Source organism: Pelobates fuscus, chromosome 3 (assembly GCF_036172605.1).
Source record: "Pelobates fuscus isolate aPelFus1 chromosome 3, aPelFus1.pri, whole genome shotgun sequence".
In the NCBI taxonomy this organism is placed as follows: domain Eukaryota; kingdom Metazoa; phylum Chordata; class Amphibia; order Anura; family Pelobatidae; genus Pelobates; species Pelobates fuscus.
Window position 1 is genome coordinate 421,098,726 of NC_086319.1, and position 21,398 is coordinate 421,120,123.

General features: G+C 43.1%; 1 protein-coding gene across 3 annotated transcripts in view; it reads left to right on the plus strand.

The window, feature by feature from the left end:
• The window catches only part of GIGYF1 (GRB10 interacting GYF protein 1), a 163,151-nt gene that overhangs the window by 64,806 nt on the left and 76,947 nt on the right, over positions 1–21,398 (plus strand). For 2 of the 3 annotated variants that reach the window (XM_063449789.1, XM_063449790.1), the window contains exons 23-24: positions 642–796; positions 908–1,034. In XM_063449789.1, the coding sequence (XP_063305859.1) occupies positions 642–796; positions 908–1,034 (282 nt within the window). Of the gene's footprint in view, positions 1–641; positions 797–907; positions 1,035–7,811; positions 8,323–21,398 lie in introns of those variants that run through there. The other variant, XM_063449791.1, reaches the window with a different exon arrangement.

A 21,398-nucleotide genomic window follows, 5' to 3' on the forward strand; every position in this document is an offset into this window, starting at 1 on the left:
CTGATGCATGCTAATCTGTCACTGTCCATTTCCTGCGTGCTAGTCAGTCCCTGTCCATCTCCTGTGTGCTAATAGATCACTGACTGTCCATTCCCTGCGTGCTGGTCAGTCCCTGTCTATCCCCTGCGTGCTGATCTGTCCCTGGCAATCCGCTGCGTGCTAATCTGTCTCTGTCCATCTCCTGCGTGCTAATCTGTTACTGACTGTCCATTCCCTGTGTGCTAATCATTCCCTGTCTATCCCCGCGTGCTAATCTGTCACTGGCGGTGCATCCCCTGCGTGCTAATCTGTCACTGGCGGTGCATCCCCTGCGTGCTAATCTGTCACTGGCGGTGCATCCCCTGCGTGCTAATCTGTCACTGGCGGTGCATCCCCTGCGTGCTAATCTGTCACTGGCGGTGCATCCCCTGCGTGCTAATCTGTCACTGGCGGTGCATCCCCTGCGTGCTAATCTGTCACTGGCGGTGCATCCCCTGCGTGCTAATCTGTCATGGTGAATCCGTTAGCTGTTAGCTTGTTTTCTTACAGGCCGTGCCGTTTCCTAATTCTATTTGTATCCACCTGTGGGCTAGAACACCCTTTTTTGTCCATATCAGTACCGAAATTTAGTCTGGTTTGAGTAATTGTTCTGTTCTCTTTAGTCCCCACGTTGGTGGCCTTCCTGAAGGAGTTGGAGTCACCCTATGATGTTCATGATTATATCCGCTCCTGTTTGGGAGAAACTCTTGAAGCCAAAGAATTTGCAAAACAGTTCCTAGAACGAAGAGCAAAGTACAAAGCCAGCCAGAGACAGCAGGTAGTGAACATGGTTCTCCTCTCTGTACACAATCTGTCCACTACACTGCGTTATTATACATTGCTTGTTATTCCTTCATACTACTGTATAATACTCACCATTGTTGCACAGGAAAGTACCTGGTTGACTCCATCCATGTTCCCAACATCCCAAAATCTGAAGCAAAGTGGATTTGATGCACAGAGCAACAAGATGAAGAGGAGGATTCATATGTTACACTCAGATCCCAGCATTTTGGGTATATAAACTGTCTGTGTCTTGTATTAGAATTTAATGAATTCGCGGCTTGTTACCCTCCAGTCTCCAAGTTTAAATATTACCTACATCTGCATTTAGCCCATCTCGTGCCTTCTCAGTGTGTCTCCAGATTTAACATATGATGTGCCATGGATTATTGCCCACGGCGTCAAGATACAGGAAAAGATCAGGGAGTTGGCCACAGTGAGACGTGTCTATGTGGGATGCTCTGTGGACATTCTTGTGTTTAGTGGGAGTAAATTTCCATTTGTTGGTTGTTACAGGCGTCACACAGTGTGTTCCTTTACACAATGTATGTTCAATTTTACTGAAAGAGGGCACAGCGATATTCACACAACAAAGGGTGCGTTTTATTGCACTCACATACATTGTACCAATAACCACACTTGGAGAGATAAGAGACAACTAATATGTGAGCAGAAAGAGTGCAGACACTAGGTAGATCTTAAAGGAACACTCTGAATATCACCATATGGTGCTAGTAGTTCCTTGGCAACCTCCCATGGTAAGTAGTCAAGCGGCCAGGGTATTGTATACCTGTGCCATACCAAACACATGCAGAAGCAGTTACCTGTGCTTTTGGGCTTCTCTTGCTGGGGGCTCTGTTTAGTTCTGCAGAGCTCATCAAAGCCACACAAGGCTTCGCTCATTGACTGAGGGCATCAGCAGAGCACTTTCAGCTAAAAAACACGGCCCTGGATTGTCAGTGTGACATTGGGTGTCTCCTGCAGTAGGAGCTGCTGCAGAGCGTGAGCTTTGGGGAGCCTGGAAACTACTTACAGTGGGATGGCTTCATGGAAGCATAACCACTACAGCAAACTGGAGCAATAAAGGTTTTTAAAGTGTTCCTTTAAAGGGACACTCCAGGCACCCAGACCACTTGGAGTGGTCTGGGTGCCAACTCCCACTACCCTTAACCCTGCAAGTGTAATTATTGCAGTTTTTTTTAAACTGCAATAATTACCTTGCAGGGTTAAGTCCTCCCCTAGTGGCTGTCTATTAGAGAGCCACTAGAGGGAACTTCCTGCTCTTTAGCACAGGTTTTCTGTGCTAGAGCGTCGCTGGACGTCCTCACGCTGTGTGAGGACCTCCAGCGTCGCTCTATTCCCCATAGGGAAGCATTGAAATTCATTTTCAATGCTTTCCTATGTGGTGCGCTAACGCGCATGTGCAGCATTGCCGCGCATGCGCATTAGGTCTCCTCGGCCGACGTAAGCAGAAGGAGGAGCGGCGGGGGAGGAGGAAGCAGCGACGTGGGACATGTCGCTGCCTCTGGTAAGTCACTGAAGGGGTTTTCATTCCTTCAGATACTGGGGATTGGGGGGTGGGAGGGAGAGGGACCCTCCAGTGCCAGGAAAACGGATCGTTTTCCTGGCACTGGAGTTTCCCTTTAAGGAAATTACTATCAAATTAATCCTGAACTTGCATATTAGAAGTATCTAATGACTGCTCCCTGCCTACCCTGAATGTTTCTTCATTAAAGGATCACTATAGGGTCAGGAACACAAACATTTATTCCTGACCCTATAGTGTTAACACCACCATCTAGCCCCTCATGCCTCCACAAAAATATAAATCTTACCGTATTCAAGCCTGAAGCTGTAACTCTGCATGCTGTTTGCCTAAAAAAATAAAAACAAGCAGTCTGCTGACATCATCAGAAGTGGTAGCCCGATCCAATCACAATGCTTCCCCATAGGATTGGCTGAGACTGACAAGGAGACAGATCAGGGGCAGAGCCAGCATGATACAAACACAGAGAAAAGACACAGCCACCAATAGAAGAGAATAAATAAATAAATAGATACAATCCTACATTGGGGTTGGTAGGGGTTGCAGGGTATAAGGGCATAACCCGTGGGATTTGAATATGGAAAAAGGAAAGGCTGACAGAGAGGGATTACAGAACAGGTCCTCCCAATCGTCAGTCTCAATACCCCTGAATAGAATAGTCCATAGTATTGGCTAGGAGTTGCCAGTATGGGACATATATGCAAAATATGAAAAATAATAAATATTTATTAGTCCCTTGTAGGGAAAAAACACACAATAAAATATAAAGTGAAGGAAAATAAATCAAATTAAATTAAAAGTGTATATACAGTGTAAAAAAAGTGTATGTACAGTTAGCGGAATAGGGATCCTCTATCGAGAGGTAACCTCACAGCAGACCTTGTTATCAAGATATAATTGTATAGATTGCAACACTGTTTCAAACGCTATAAGTAGCTATAAATCTGTATCTAGGGAAAGACAGTGGTGTCACCCTAATAAGGATTGCAAAATAGCAGAGTCGCTAGAGAGGAATAACAACATAGACCCCCCTTGCAAGGTGTGCAGAGCAATAGGGTATAGTACTTAGAGAGATTTATGTGATTTAGACCAGTGTCCTGAAAACTGGCCCCTAAATAATAGAGCTGATTAAACATGCGTCCCTCCTAAGTAGAAAAGCAGACCGTGGACCCCTAACATGGGTAGCCCACTAGCTGTAAATGGAGGGTAGAGCTTAGCATCCCATGTAGTGATGCTGTAGTGATGAAAGCCTGTAAAGAAAAATCATTGGCTCCTAGTATCCTTTCCCCAGAGGTACGTTACTTGGGAACGCACAGGACAGAGACAAAAATCCAGAGTCTAAGTCTAAAGGACAGAATGGTGGATAAACAACCCCACAGGGAACCAAGCAAAACCTTAAGAGGATTGGTATATTAACCAGTTAAGCTAATAGAGGAGCTTCCTGCCTACAGTAAATATGGTAAGGGCTACAGTAGATCGTCTATGTGCTATAATAGCAAATACTGGCTGAGCCTTAAAGTCTATATTACAGCGGCATACATTCCCCTATAGCTGCTGCACACGTAGTTCAAATAGAAGCTCGGACCCCAAAGGTCCCTAGACTAACTAGTGCTAGCTAAACAGCGATTCCTATCATTATTTTAGAGGTTAGAAAAGTTTCTAAGTACTAGGTGTTACATAGATAGATCCCTAAAAGAATCTCGGACCAAGTGGTCCCGGTGTTTGCTCAACGCGCGTTTCGGCGCTTAATCTTGCGCCTTTGTCAAGAGCTTACCGGTATGAGTAAGCCCGCCGTATTTTTAAAGGGCATGAGCCCGCCCATCAGACTGCCGACGTCATCATTGTATTCGAGCGGCATTGGTCGGTGGGCGGGGAGTGAAATGTTTAGTGGCATGTGCAGCCGTCCGGCAGGGGGGTACCAAAAAGGTTAACCCTGTGTTTGCCAGGGTGCTGGATAAATGCCAGAGGAAGTCCCAGTAGGGGCTATAGTGAAAATGTTCATTTTGCAGAAGAAGGTTAGAGCCTATTGCTGCAGGCAAACATATAAATAAGCGTTGTTGAGAGTTTGAGATGCAGAGTCTCTCAATGTTAAATAAAATAAACAATTGAACAGAAAGTAAATAAAAATGAAATGTATTTGAAAATAAATAAAGTACAAGAAAGACATAAATATATATAGAAAACCTATATATATATATGTACATATGTACATGCAAGCAGAGAAGAAATTACTGGATTGTCTGAATAAATACAAGATATTGTGATAGGGGGTAGTAAAGGGTGTAATGCACCACCCCATCATGGGTACAGGGCATATTATGGATTTACCAGTGTAAATCATGCGGATCCGCATGATTTACACTGGTAAATCCATAATATGCCCTGTACCCATGATGGGGTGGTGCATTACACCCTTTACTACCCCCTATCACAATATCTTGTATTTATTCAGACAATCCAGTAATTTCTTCTCTGCTTGCATGTACATATGTACATATATATATATAGGTTTTCTATATATATTTATGTCTTTCTTGTACTTTATTTATTTTCAAATACATTTCATTTTTATTTACTTTCTGTTCAATTGTTTATTTTATTTAACATTGAGAGACTCTGCATCTCAAACTCTCAACAACGCTTATTTATATGTTTGCCTGCAGCAATAGGCTCTAACCTTCTTCTGCAAAATGAACATTTTCACTATAGCCCCTACTGGGACTTCCTCTGGCATTTATCCAGCACCCTGGCAAACACAGGGTTAACCTTTTTGGTACCCCCCTGCCGGACGGCTGCACATGCCACTCAAACATTTCACTCCCCGCCCACCGACCAATGCCGCTCGAATACAATGATGACGTCGGCAGTCTGATGGGCGGGCTCATGCCCTTTAAAAATACGGCGGGCTTACTCATACCGGTAAGCTCTTGACAAAGGCGCAAGATTAAGCGCCGAAACGCGCGTTGAGCAAACACCGGGACCACTTGGTCCGAGATTCTTTTAGGGATCTATCTATGTAACACCTAGTACTTAGAAACTTTTCTAACCTCTAAAATAATGATAGGAATCGCTGTTTAGCTAGCACTAGTTAGTCTAGGGACCTTTGGGGTCCGAGCTTCTATTTGAACTACGTGTGCAGCAGCTATAGGGGAATGTATGCCGCTGTAATATAGACTTTAAGGCTCAGCCAGTATTTGCTATTATAGCACATAGACGATCTACTGTAGCCCTTACCATATTTACTGTAGGCAGGAAGCTCCTCTATTAGCTTAACTGGTTAATATACCAATCCTCTTAAGGTTTTGCTTGGTTCCCTGTGGGGTTGTTTATCCACCATTCTGTCCTTTAGACTTAGACTCTGGATTTTTGTCTCTGTCCTGTGCGTTCCCAAGTAACGTACCTCTGGGGAAAGGATACTAGGAGCCAATGATTTTTCTTTACAGGCTTTCATCACTACAGCATCACTACATGGGATGCTAAGCTCTACCCTCCATTTACAGCTAGTGGGCTACCCATGTTAGGGGTCCACGGTCTGCTTTTCTACTTAGGAGGGACGCATGTTTAATCAGCTCTATTATTTAGGGGCCAGTTTTCAGGACACTGGTCTAAATCACATAAATCTCTCTAAGTACTATACCCTATTGCTCTGCACACCTTGCAAGGGGGGTCTATGTTGTTATTCCTCTCTAGCGACTCTGCTATTTTGCAATCCTTATTAGGGTGACACCACTGTCTTTCCCTAGATACAGATTTATAGCTACTTATAGCGTTTGAAACAGTGTTGCAATCTATACAATTATATCTTGATAACAAGGTCTGCTGTGAGGTTACCTCTCGATAGAGGATCCCTATTCCGCTAACTGTATATACACTTTTTTTACACTGTATATACACTTTTAATTTAATTTGATTTATTTTCCTTCACTTTATATTTTATTGTGTGTTTTTTCCCTACAAGGGACTAATAAATATTTATTATTTTTCATATTTTGCATATATGTCCCATACTGGCAACTCCTAGCCAATACTATGGACTATTCTATTCAGGGGTATTGAGACTGACGATTGGGAGGACCTGTTCTGTAATCCCTCTCTGTCAGCCTTTCCTTTTTCCATGATACAAACACAGTCCTGGCCAATCAGCATCTCCTCATAGAGATGAATTGAATCAATGAATCTCTATGAGGAAAGTTCAGTGTCTGCATGCAGAGGGTGGAGACACTGAATGTTTGGATGCATTTTAGGCAGCCATGACCCAGGAAGGATCTCTAACAGCCATCTGAGGAGTGGCCAGTGACGTTATCACTAGGCTGTAATGTAAACACTGCATTATCTCTGCAAAGACAGTGTTTACAGCAAAAAGCCTGAAGGGTATGATTCTACTCACTAGAACAAATTCAATAAGCTGTAGATGTTCTGGTGACTATAGTGTCCCTTTAAGAATAAAAGCATGACCGTTAAAAAAATAAGTAAATAATAATTTTATTGGTATCCATTTTTCTGTCCTACCTTCTTGACTGAGATCATCAATTTTGATGATCTCAGCTAATCCTGTAGTAGGGATGCTTTGTGCGGCTAGCGCGCATGTGCAGCAATTCACTGACACAATCATCATTTCCTCACATAGATGCACTGAAACAATACATCTCTATGGGGAGTGTTCAGGGGCTCCATGCAGAGTGCAAACATTGCAAGACCTCCAAGGTGACACTATATGCAGCAAGACCACTTCATGTCATTAAAGTGCTCTGGGTGCAATGTCCCCTTAACCCCGCTAGTGAACACTGTGTGGTTGTAGACACACTGCAGTTTTAATTGCAATGTTAAGACAGCCAGTAGAGGCGCTTCCTGACATTTCATAGTTTGACTCTGTGAAACAACGCTGGACATCCTCACGCTTCTTCTAAGTCCCCCATATTAAGGCATTGAATCAAGGGAAGGGAAGGCCTCATGCGTGCACGGCGCTTGCGGTGCATGCGCTTTAAGTTCCCCCTTTGTGGTGGCGATGAAGCTAATGCCCAGAGACTTTGACGCTGCAATTAGGTAAGTAGTTAAAGGGTTGCAGGAGGGGGTGGCAGAGCGACAATGTAGTGTTAGGGGAAACAGCTTTGTATAGTGTTCCTTCAACTATGAAGGCACTCTCTTGGCTGTCCTTTACTCATGAAAAGCAACATATACAATGTTCTGCAAGCAGGGACAGGCTGTTTGCCCCACAGCCACTACAATGATCTGTCTATTTAACTCCTAGTTTGTTAGGATGTTGTTCATAGAGTTCAATGAGTTGTCTTTTTTTTTTTTTTGCATGACTGGTTAACACTTCCTAATGTGTATATGTGGGTATACACAATATATTCTGTTTTATATAGTGTTATTTAGGAATTTTCATTAACTATAAAATATACATTTTTACAATGTTTTCTCTCCTTTCCCTCACCCCACCCCAATTTCTATCCCTTCTGTGCAGGATACTCCCTCCACGGCTCCTCCGGTGAAATGGAAGCCATTGATGACTACTGAGGCGTGTTTTTTTACTTCAACGCCATCTTTAATTCACCTGTCGCACTATTTGCGGCAATAATGCACTGCAAATCTTGCCCCTCCCTTTGCATGATGTGTCTGGGGAAGGGTCAAGGACTGGGAGACGAGGGGTGACAGTTACCCTAACCAGAGCCAGGGAGGAGGGGGTGGAGCTAGAGAGGGGATTCCCTCAATCTCCCCCCCCACTCCCCAAAACTTTGATGCACTCATTTTAAAGCACCTTAAATAATGCACTTTACAGAAACTGATCAAAAATCTGAATTATTCCTGTTTTTGACCTTATTTTTTTTTTTATCAAAAAAAGAAAACATTAAAAATGGAGGGGAGAACTGGATTTACCGACGTTTGACTGTTTTTTTTGTTTTACATTTTGTGTTTAGACGTGTTTTTTTTTGTTTTTTGTTTTTTTTTAATGGGGTTTTTGGTTTTGTCGTGTTTTTTTTCTACTTTGACAGTTTCTGATTTTTTTTTATTTTTGTTTTTTATTTTTTTTAAATGTATCAACAAGTGAAGTTTTCGGCAACAAATATATAAAAATATTTTGGAAAAAAACAGCCAAAAACTTATTTTATTTTATTTTTTTGTTATAAGTTTTTTTTGCAAAATCTATATATACATATATATATATATTTTTTTTTTTTTTAGAAAAATGAAGAAAAAAAAAATAGAAAAAATTAAATAAATAAAAATGAAAAAAAGAGGGGGGAAAAAAACATTTTTGTAAGCTTTTTGCAAAATGAAAGTGTTTCCTTTGATATTCCCTGTTATGTTTGGGAGGGGAGAGCAAGTGATTAATCCATGAAAACTTGAAGAATGCACTTATCTAGCAATTTGGGTGGAGGAGATTAAAACTGTATTTTCAAATGTTATTTTTTTTATTTTTTTTTGCACAGATACAATTTTTTTTTTATAAAAGAAAAGTGTAAAAAAAAGCAAACAAAAAAGCAACCCTCCACCTACCCTGTAATTTTTTTTTTTTTCCATTCATCTCTTCACACTAGTTTTTTTTTAGTGTCTTACAATCTCTGGTTTGAAATCCTTAAACCTGTGAAGGATATAATACTGCAGGGGTCAAGATCCCAAGCATTACCGAACGCCAGGACTGTCTGACACCACTTACCAATTCCTGCTCCAATGACAGGAAGAGCTGTGTGTATTTTTGTTTCAGTTATGGGATTTCGAACCTTTTTTTCCTTTTTAAAAGGACTCGTCCAAGGTACCTGTACTCTTATCCTGCTATCCCGGAACAGTTATTTGTGTGTTTAATTAATTTTGAATCCTGCTTTTGTTTACAATTGTCCTCATGGGGGACATGTCGCTAATGAACCTGGGCAAAGGAATTCTTTTGACTTGTGGTGGGGAGAATAAATGGAGCTTTGCCAGAAGTGTGCTCACAACCTACCCACTTGGGTACTTTGTTGGCTGTGATGGTGTATGGTGCAGTTGCCTTAATGTTGACTTCAGAGCACTACATCACCCACACCACAAAAGTCCTTGGACAGTGTGGGACTATGTCATAGGTTTCTGCCCACTTATACCATTTGGGACAGTCGCTGTATTCCTCACTCTTCAAGAGCTTTCTCAGCACTTGATTAGGAGAACTATCCTAAAAAACAAGCCACAGACCAGCTTATCTGAAGAAAGTGATCTCACAATTTGTGGGCTTCGTCTGAAATCTTTGGTCTGTCAAAGGACTTGGACGTCACAGTTGAACGTGATTAATTTGAAGCCTGAGACTGACGTCCCCAAGAGTAGCAGTGTTTAATGGTCCTCCATAGGGCCAAAGAGACTTGTGTTATGGATCCATGCAGAAAACCTCACATCTCCTTCAAATGATGTGTGATCTATGAACATTATGTGTAAATACAAATGCAACAGGAAAAACTCTAACTTGCAAAAATGGGGCTGTTTCATGCCTACAAAAGCTTGTTCTAAATTTGTTTTGTTTTTTACTTTATTTTACTCTTTTGCTGTGGGTTTGAGTATCTTCTCCGCACGAATGTATTAGGGCAGGAGCTGGCATCCAGCATTTAAACTGCCCCCCCCCCCAAGAGCCCAGTGTATGTCTGCACAGTGCCCCATGTCACAGGGGTGTGTAATTAATGCCCTTGGGTGGGGTGTTTATATGGGGCTGCCAGGAACAGTGAATCCCTGCACTCACTGTGTGTAAATAATGGGGTGTGTACTTAGTATGGCTTACAGGTGTATTGTGTTGAATGTAGCGCAAGCATACCCCCATGCTGTCTGCTGAGCTCTATCTGTATGTAAATATATATATATTTATATATATATATATATATATATATATATATATATATATATATATATATATATATATATATATATATATATATATATATATATATATATATATATATATAGTGTGTGTATATAGCTATCGCCATGTAGAGAGATACACTCACTTAACTGGAAGTGTACAGTAGTCAGTAGTAAAATACTCTCAAGCACAGCTTACTCCATTACAATTGCCTTGAACCCTTACCAGCCTCAACAGCAGAAGGGGGTGGCAGAGATTTCTGGGAGTTGTAGTCCTGTAACCACTGGGGTGTGCATTTGATGGTGGCTGCTATGAGGCTTGGAACAGACAGGTAAAATGTTTAGCTTTTTTTCAGCATACACAAGTCATGCTGGGTCAGTCTGCGGTAAGCTTGCACTGTCTGGAATGAACGCTTTGTCCTGCAGTTCAGGATGTATGTATGCATAAACATGGATATGTACCCATGTATGTACTGACACACTAGGTAACTGTATACATGAGCTGATCCGCACACGCCTACATAGAACTATACAAACATGCCTCTGTCAACTGTGGGTATTTGTGCATACCAAGGTTTCTGGCCGTAAAGTCTATACACACACGTACACAAGGTGCCCAAACTAAATCTAATGTGATCCACATCTATTCTCACCAGTTATATTGGGTGAAAAGGCCTGCATGTTTGTATATACAGATACATACACATTTACATCAGTCTGTGTGTATTTACACACATTTATATAATTTGTGCGGCTGTGTATACATGTACTTCCATACCATTGGGTATGTTCCATCAGTGTGTGTCTATAGACCTACACATGTTCACATGCCTTTTTTTTTTTTTTGCCTGTTGTTTTCTCTATTTTGTGATAATTTTGCCTTATTTTTCAGTATTAAAAAATTGAAGTGAACTAAATCTGAGAATTTGTATCTATCCATTTAGGTTTAATGTGCAACAGATTTAGCAATAAGAGTGAAACCTCAGTAAAATGTTTAGTGGAGGAATGATGCAGATTTTGGAGAGTGTAATTATAGAATGCTGAGGTTTTAGGACCTATTCAAGGAATATAAATGTTCGTAGTATCATTGCTGTAAACACTGCCGTCCTACAGGACGTAGAGCTCCCACTGGGAGCTTCTGATAAAACCCAGCAGCCAATCAGATCCTTTCTGTCCTGGGAGCTTAACAGCAGCTTCTTCTTGCAATATGATTATATTCTTAATATTCCTTGATGTATTGTATAACTTTCAAAAAGTTTTTTTTCTCTTTCCTTTACACTTTAGTTGGAAGGCTGTCATTTGTGTCGGCTTCATTCTCTTTTCAAATAACCTTATCCTTGTTGGGTTAGAGCAATGACCATTTGTTCTTGTATTACACTTTCTTCAAATTACTGTTCCCCACCAAGTTTGTTTGATTCCCAAAGGTATTTGAATATTTGTAATATCAATCACCCTTGCCTACTATAAATAAAAACTCTGGTCTATCTGCTTTGTAAAAAGAAATTATATGAATTAACTTGTTAGTTGTTTTTTTTTTTTTTTTATATAAATTGCAAGATCTATCCAATCAGAAGGGCATCTTGACCCAGAAATCCCAGTGTGAAATGGTCTTATCCCACGAGAGGGGGCATCACTGATCCTATAACTTATAGGAATCCCTGTGTGTGAGGCGCTCTCTTATCCCATCAGAGGGGGCGTCACTGACCCTATAACTTATAGGAATCCCTGTGTGTGAGACACTCTCTTATCCCATCAGAGGGGGCGTCACTGACCCTATAACTTATAGGAATCCCTGTGTGTGAGACGCTCTCTTATCCCATCAGAGGGGACGTCACTGACCCTATAACTTATAGGAATCCCTGTATGTGAGACGCTCTCTTATCCCATCAGAGGGGACGTCACTGACCCTATAACTTATAGGAATCCCTGTGTGTGAGACGCTCTCTTATACCATCAGAGGGGGCGTCACTGACCCTATAACTTATAGGAATCCCTGTGTGTGAGACACTCTCTCTTATCCCATCAGAGGGGGCGTCACTGACCCTATAACTTATAGGAATCCCTGTGTGTGAGACGCTCTTATCCCATCAGAGGGGGAGTCACTGACCCTATAACTTATAGGAATCCCTGTGTGTGAGACACTCTCTTATCCCATCAGAAGGGGGTGTCACTGACCCTATAACTTATAGGAATCCCTGTGTGTGAGACGCTCTTATCCCACCAGAGGGAGCGTCACTGACCCTATAACTTATAGGAATCCCTGTGTGTGAGACGCTCTCTTATCCCATCAGAGGGGACGTCACTGTCCCTATAACTTATAGGAATCCCTGTGTGTGAGACTCTCTCTTATCCCATCAGTGGGGGCGTCACTGACCCTATAACTTATAGGAATCCCTGTGTGTGGGACGCTCTCTTATCCCATCAGAGGGGACGTCACTGACCCTATAACTTATAGGAATCCCTGTGTGTGAGACACTCTCTTATCCCATCAGAGGGGGCGTCACTGTCCCTATAACTTATAGGAATCCCTGTGTGTGAGACGCTCTCTTATCCCATCAGAGGGGACGTCACTGACCCTATAACTTATAGGAATCCCTGTGTGTGAGATGTTCTCTTATCCCATCAGAGGGGACGTCACTGACCCTATAACTTATAGGAATCCCTGTGTGTGAGATGTTCTCTTATCCCATCAGAGGGGACGTCACTGACCCTATAACTTATAGGAATCCCTGTGTGTGGGACGCTCTCTTATCCCATCAGAGGAGACATCTATGATTCCCCTCATGAGAGGGGAATATTTGTGTTTTTTTGTATTTATTTTTTTTCTCTCTATGGCTTATTTACCATTGTGGTATATGTTAAATGTGCACTCTCCACCTCTTGTTTCTGTTAATTGGTTTCCAGAGTACTTGTAGTTATATGCTCCTATTATAAAGTACATCTGAATATGTTGGCATTATCCAAGTGAAAGCAGGTCGCAGTTACTAGCTTGTCAGGATGCATATTACTCCCTGAAATAGCCTGTTAAAATATTTACGGAAAAAAATCTATATGTACACATGGGAATTTCTATGCATAATCCTGTCAGTTTGTGGTAGTTTAAAAATATAAATAGCATTTATTTCAGGAGCTTATGTTTAGTAACGTGACTATATATATATATATACCGCATCAAAAAAAGCCAGCACTCAAGGACTTTTGTAAATAATAAAAAGTAAAAAACCTTTTATTCCAAAATGTCTGTAGGTCGACGTTTCAGTCCCCCACTGTGGACTTTCATCAGGACACAAAATACAATATAACAACATTCAGTTTAAATAGGAAATACTTAACTTACCTAACCTCCACCACCTGTGTGTTAGCGTGGTCTGTTCCCCAGTGCGCAAGTGTGATTCTCGATACTTCCCCTTCCGGTGTGTCTGTGTTGACCCCGTCACCACCTATCACCATGGTGACATATCAACAAATCACCACATTACGATCTATATCTGCTGAATAGCATAAGTTACAGCCTGGCTATGAGCACTGTTAAATCAATAAGGTGCATCAAACGCATATGTATCCATTTACGAAGTTTATAGTGTGGGAGATTACCTCGATTACTCACTTTCCCAAGTTGCAGTTCCTCACAGGGCACTTCCGGGTATCGGCTGTACCGTGCCTATCACCATGGTTACGTGTATACACTCAAAGTATGGAGCCAGGCTATGTACCCCGTTAGATCAGTGGGGTACATGGAGTGAATATGTTTATCATATGAATCCATTCACGAAATTTATAGTGTGGAAAATTGCCCCGATTACTCACATTCCTCAGTTGCAATTCCGCACAGAGCACTTCCGGATATCGGTTGTGCCGTGCCTATCTCCATGGTTACGTGTATACAACTGGAATATGAAGTCTGGCTATATGTCCAGTTAGATCAGTGAAGTGCGTAAAATGAATACATATACACTACGAAATTAATAGTGTGAGAAATTACTTAAATCACCAAAGTGCCTAAGTGACAACTATTTACAAAGGCTTATCTAGACATTTGCCGTATCGTGTCAATCACCATGATTATATGGATGCATACAATCTTATCAAACGATATGTGTTAAACATCATATTAGAAATATAAGACCATGTTCAAAATAGTCTATGTTCTATGTGTACTAATCTAAACTAAGTGAAATCTAATGTGAACTTTCATTTCTAGTATAATTAAATACTTTTAAAGGGAACTTAGTTCCTAAATATATATCTCTTAGTTATCCTGTGCTCGACATGCAAATGCTTAAATATGTGTGTGTCATTGTTGTATGAAAAAAACTTAAGATTATGAAAAAAATATACAAATGTGTGATTAATCTCCACTCTAAGTGCCGTGTACTGATGTACCCAAATATAATGGTAATTAACTCTCAAGTGCTATATGTTGATACTAAGTATTGCTCTATGTAATTCATGTAATTTATAGAACACTATCGAAAGGGGACGATACGCTATTTGGGGTTGTAGAGTGATATACAAATAATAAAGAAAATAAGACATAAGTTAGATGTGGATCACATACTGGATATTTTAAAAAAATAATTACTCTCTGTACTCACGTGTGGAATTCTAGGCCTTAATGTAGGGTACCTTCTACCAAAATCATTACAGTTATGACTTATTTCTCATGACTTATTTTTTATAATAAGGTCAACAGCTTCTAAGCTGAGTTATAGGTGATGAAGGTGAAATATTTATACATTAATTCATCAGGCCTTGTCACGAGGCATATATATTCATATGCAGTACAGAGAGATTAATAATTAAAATTAATTAAATTAAGGGTGCTTATTCCATCAAAGGAAGGATATATAGGACAGTTTTTCATTGAGACCTAACGGTGCCAATGTGTTAAGTTCTCGGATCCAAAAGACCTCTTTGCGCAGTAGTGCTACAGATCGATTTCCTCCTCTCCTGGGCGCTGGAATATGGTCAATAGCAATACATTTGAGAGTTGTCAGCGGATGTTTCTGTTCGAGAAAGTGACGTGCCACTGGTTTATCCGTGTGGCCATCCCTTATTGCTGTCCGTATGCTCGAACGATGTCCCCTAATTCTTTCGCAAAGTTGTGTATCCGTTTTCCCCACGTAATTCAATCCACAGGGGCATGACAGCTTGTAGATAACATGGTCAGTTTTACACGAAATGCGATGTCGGATTAAATATTTCTTCTGGGTGTGTGGATGAAGAAATGATTTAGTGGGGATCAAGTGTCCACACGTGACACATCCTAGGCAGCGGAAACATCCTGGATTAAGAAATTGACTTTGATCTCGCAGATAGCTCTGTTCTGGATCAGTGCGGACTAGCATGTCTCGCAAATTTCTTTCCCTTTTATAGCAAAACATCGGTTTTGAAGTAAAAATAGTTGGTAAGGTTGGATCTCCTGTCAAGGTATTCCAATTCCTGTTCACCGCTTGCGCTAATTTGGTGCTAGCCGAATTAAACTTCATCGGGAACGTCAATCTAGGTGCTTTTACTGGTGTCTGAGCACTCGTAGTATTGCCAACTTCCAACCGAGCTTTGCTCAGCGCTATATCAATTGTATGCCGATTGTATCCCCTTGTAAGGAATTTGTTGTACATAATCTCCACTTGTTTCTCAACACGTTCGGTTAAAGAATTGTTCCGGAAGACCCGGAGAAACTGGGTGTATGGTAATGATCTTTTACAATGTACTGGATGCGCACTTGAAAAATGGAGTATTGTATTTCTATCTGTGGGCTTCGAATACAGTTGGTATTCAATTTTGCCCTTCTCAATGAAAATCTCCAGATCCAGGTACTGTACAGTTTTGCCATTTATATTAGCCGTGATTTTAATAGGGCAAGGTAAGTCGTTGATGTCCTTCACAAACTGTTCGGCATCCATAGTAGAGCCCTTCCAGAGGATCAAAACATCATCAATGAAACGTACGTACTGTACAATCTGTTCTTTGTATGGAAAGAGAATATACTCTTTTTCGAATATATGCATGTATGCATTCACATACATTGGCGCCATTGCAGCGCCCATCGATGTTCCCGAGCATTGCATATACCATCGAGTTTCAAATCTAAAATAGTTGAGTTGTAGGGTAAGCGTAAGCAGTTCCATGATGAATTCTATATATATATAGAGAGAGAGAGAGAGAGAGAGAGAGAGGTTAGACTGTACTGTGTTTAAATGTCACACTTGCTTCCTATCTTGTTTGATACTGTTTCGTATAAATTGTATTTCTAGTTTGTATTTTAGAAGCACCTGGCGCTATATATTTTTAGTTAGAAGTAACAAATAGCTCATTGTTTCTAGTAAACCATGAGCTTTGCTCCAATAAGCAAAATGTAAGTCAGGTGTAACATGTCTGGAGGGTTTCCAGATGGGAGAATTCAGAAAAAAGGAAAGCGTATAAGTAACTGTAATGTGACAGAAATGGTGTTTTAGCTCCGGTTACTTTGAATGGGATCCACAACCTTTTTCAGACCAGATCTTTTTTATGATTGCTTTCAGAACCTTCACAATCCGATTGAAAAACATTAATACAGAGTAACTGTAACTCTGCAAAATGTCGCCTTTTGGAAAAACTGCACTGAGCTCTGTCCTAACTAGGAAGTAGCTCAGTTCATCATCATGCTCCTTTATATTATTATAGCAATGTCCATTATATCTGCATGCAGTGCTTTCTACTGTATCAAACCGCTAAAATAAGATTATCAGAATTCTCGACTGATCTTAGTATATACCTACCCAGTATAACTAACTGTAACTTAACCTACATAGTGCGCCTAACGTGTGGGAGCCTGGAGTGTCCCTTTAATAATAAAAAACCCACCCAGTATAACTGTAACCTAGCCTACACAGTGCATCTAATGTGTGTGGTAACATGGAGTGTCCATTTATTAATATAAACTCACCCAGTATAACTGTAGCCTAACCTACACAGTGCATCTAATGTTTGTGGGAGCCTGGAGTGTCCCTTTAATAATATAAACATAGCAGGCCTGCCGACAATCCGACCGGTTGTCCTTGCTCAGCCACGTCTTGTCCCTGGAAGGGAATCGGCTATAACAAAGAGAGAACCATTCTCCCACACAGTAACCGAACGACATAGTCCTGGGGGGTACAACTCAACTTTATTGGCCACACTCTGCTTTATACTTTCCCCATGCAAGGGGTGGACCACAGACAACAGCAATGTTCCCTCCTGGGGGCCGCATTACGGAACTGGAACCCCAATCCCTTTGTCCCCAGTTCCCGTCACCTATTCTCGGGGTTTACCACCTCCGGTGACCAGAGGATTTTTGTCCCAGCGCGGCAAAGTAACCGCCTCTCTGACTCCCAGCTACAGAAAGCCCGCCAAAACACCAGTGTCCCCACCAACCTTTGGGACCCCCAGAACAGTAACTGCCTCTGCTCATGGGGTACCTGGGTGAAACCAGGCCAGGGAAGTGTCTCCTTCCAGAACACGAAATCTCCCCCTGGCTGCCGTTCGTCTATACCAGGCATAGGCAACCTTCGGCACTGCAGATGTTTTGGACTACACCTCCCATAATGCTTTGCCAGCATTATGGGTGTAAGAGCATTATGGGGGATGTAGTCCACAACATCTGGAGTGCCGAAGGTTGCCTATCCCTGGTCTATACTAACGGCGTCCGCCCAGGGAAGCACTCATTAATTACTCATTGCGGTTTTGTCACATATGTTGCAAGTTGCCAATGTTCTAATTGGTGTGAACACTCCAAGGGGCACTGGGGAGGTCCTTGTTCGGGAACCAATCCACGAATGCTCCCCCTAGATGGCGTTCATCTAACGAACGGGCTGCCACTCAGGGTTGGCACGCGCCGAGGCTTGCCTTGCGGTTTTGACACCTCGTTACGAGGTGTGAATGTTCTAAGACAACATTCTAAATGAGGTTTTGTGGTGGTCCTCGTTTGGGAGGCAAACGGAACTAGTTTGTATTGGCTTTTCCGAATGGCGAGCAGGTATAACACAGGAATATAACACCATACAAGGGAAAACATGGGAATAACACATAGCAATAAAAGAACAGGCAGCGGTCTCACCACACAGCTCCCCCTTAACCACAAGCTGGCATACACAGTCTGATCCCAACGTATCGGCTTGGGGATGTCCGGGGAGTGCTCACGGATCACTTCTACAGGGCTGTCTGTCTTGATAACCTGTCAGCATTGACGTTTTGCTTACCGGGTCTATAGTGGATAGTAAAGTCGTATGGCTGTAGCACCAAGCTCCGTCGTAACAGCCTGGCATTGTCCCTCAGACGCGGTTAAGCTATACCAGCAGGTTTTGATCTGTGAGCAGGGTAAATTGCTGTCCATAGAGGTAGGGCTGTAGTTTTTTTGAGTGCCCAAACCACCACCAGACACTCCTTTTCGATAGCGGCATAGCTTATCTCCCTGGGTAGTAACTTCCTGCAGAGTTAAGCCATGGGATGATTACCGCTGACCTGGTTCAGTACTCCTCCTAACCCAAACATGGAGGCATCTGTGTGAACGAGAGAACATTTTCTGGGATTAGGAGCAGCCAGGACAGGGGCATTCACCAAGAAGTTTTTGAGGGCTTGGAACGCCTGCTAACGCTCTGAGGCCCAGTCTACCTGTCGGGGTAAGGTCTTTCGGGTCAAGTTGGTGAGGGGCTTAGCTAAGGCACTGTAGTTGGGGACAAATTTCCTGTAAAAACCCGCAGTACTAGGTAGGCCATCACTTGGACCTTGGTGCTTGAATGGGGCCAGTTAGCTACGCCATCTTTCTTGGCTGGTTCGAGCTTCTGGAACCCACACCCAACCCGGTGTCCTAGGTAGTGCACCTCTGCCATTCCTAGGTGGCACTTGCTTAGCTTGAGGGTCAACCCTGCCTCCCTAATCCTGTCTAGTACAGCTACCACGTGTACTAGGTGCTCATCCCAAGTGTCGCTGTAAATGGCGATGTCATCCAGTTATGCACAAGCATACTCCTGGAGGCCATCCTGCAGCCGGTCTCAGACGCGTACCCCATGTCCCGTATAGACCAGCTGCTATATAGAATGGCTTGTGGTCGGTGCCTCACCACTATAGACTTGTGCAAAGGGTACTGGCAGATTCTCCTGGCAGAACATGCTGTCCCCAAGTCTGCCTTCGTCATCCCATTCGGCTTTTACCAATTTAAGGTGATCCACCATCCTCTGGAAGGTGGCTGGGGCATTCTACAGCCCAAATAACATCACCTTAAATTGGTAAAAGCCGAATGGGATGACGAAGGCAGACTTGGGGACAGCATGTTCTGCCAGGAGAATCTGCCAGTACCCTTTGCACAAGTCTATAGTGGTGAGGCACCGACCCCAAGCCATTCTATATAGCAGCTGGTATATACGGGACATGGGGTACGCGTCTGAGACCGTCTTGTCGTTGAGTCTCCTGTAGTCCACATAGAACCTGGTAGACTGGTTTTGGGACCAGCACAACTGGGGCTCTGGGACGGTTCGATGGCCCCTAACCAGAGCATCACTTGGAGCTCCTGCAGCATGTTCCCCCGCACAGCCTCCGGTAGGTGGAGTCTCTTCCCAGTGGGTGGCTAGTGGGGTATACCCGGGCAGGTTGGAGAACTTCTCCTTCCTTGCCAAGAGCATCCTCTGGGCCTGTCTGCATTCTTCTTTGGTTAGCTGGTCCCCTAAGTGGACCTCATTTATAGAGCTACCTCTAGGAGGGTCGGGCAGGGAAAGATTGTCAAAATCTTCCGAGGCTGGAGCACACGTCGGCTACATCCTCAGTCCGCTCGTGGTAGGGCTTCAGCATGTTGACATGCAACAGGCGTCGGACTCCGGTTCCTGAACATGGGCCGATCACATAGGTAGTGTAACATTTCTGTTCCACTACCAAGTAGCCTGCCACTACCAAGTAGCCTGCCAGGCAGCCTGCAACCTATGTCGGACGGTTTTCAGAATTAAAACCTTCTGCCAGACTTGAAAGCTACGGCTCCTGGCACCCTGATCATACCATGTGTGCTGGTGCCTCTGAGCCGCCTGGAGGTTCTCCCGTACCAGGTGGGTGAGTTCCTCCAGCTGATACCTGAACTCCAGCACATATGGGATGATGGGGTTCCATTCCTGATCTCCAGCTCCCTTTCAGTGCTCTCGGACAAGGTCTTAGGGGGCTCCTCACACTCCCCACAAGATCAGCGCGAATGGTGAGAATCCTGTAGATTCCTGGAGCATCTCCCGATATGCAAACTGGAGATGTGGCAGGAATCTTTCCCAGTACTTGCGAGTCACTGCAAAGGTACGTAGCATTTTCTTCAATGTGCCATTGAAGCGCTCGCACAGGCCAATGGTAAGGGGAGCTTTGGGATCGATTTAATGCCACATAACCTCCACAGTTAGACGGTCTTTTCGGCATTAAACCCGTTCGGGAGAACACTCGCATCAGGGCTTCAGCCACAGTCTCTGCCTGAATGCTGCTCAGGGTATCGAGTCGGGTAGTACACAATGGTCAAAATGTATTTCTTCCCAGAGGGATTAGGTTTAGCCAGGGGGCCGATGATATCGACAGCTACTCTGCCGAAGGGGTCTTCGATGATGGGGAGGTGTTGGAGCTTGGGCTTGTGCAGGTCGACCGCTTCCCCACTCGCTGGCAGACATCACAGGTCTGGTAATACTGCCTCAGATCCTTAGAGATGCATGGCCAGAAAAAGCTTTGGATGAGCTGGCTCTGGCCCTGGCCCAAATGCCCTGCCAGGGAAATATCGTGAGCTATCTTCAGCAGCTCATGTCGATAAACCTTGGGGCCACCAACTGCTTGGTGATAGTAGGAGCTGTACCTGACTACTTGTTCTCCGCTATGCGGTACAGTCGTCACCGCTCCCCATCGTTCCCTACCCGACCCGTGTCTGCCCTGTCTCTACATGCCTGGAGGGTCAGGTCGGACTCTACCTCCCTCTCAAACTTACAGTGGATACAGTGGAATAACGCAGAGCCATTCATGAACAGGCACAATAATCCCATTCAGTATAACTGTAACCTAACCTACATAGTGCATCTATGTGTGGGAGCCTGGAGTGTCCTATTTTAACCCCTTAAGGACACATGACGTGTGTGACATGTCATGATTCCCTTTTATTCCAGAAGTTTGGTCCTTAAGGGGTTAAAAGTAATAAATTGATACGGTCCGTCAATACTGTCTAGGAGACCTTCAGAAGACATTTCATAGTGTAGCCATGGAAGTGTCCAGA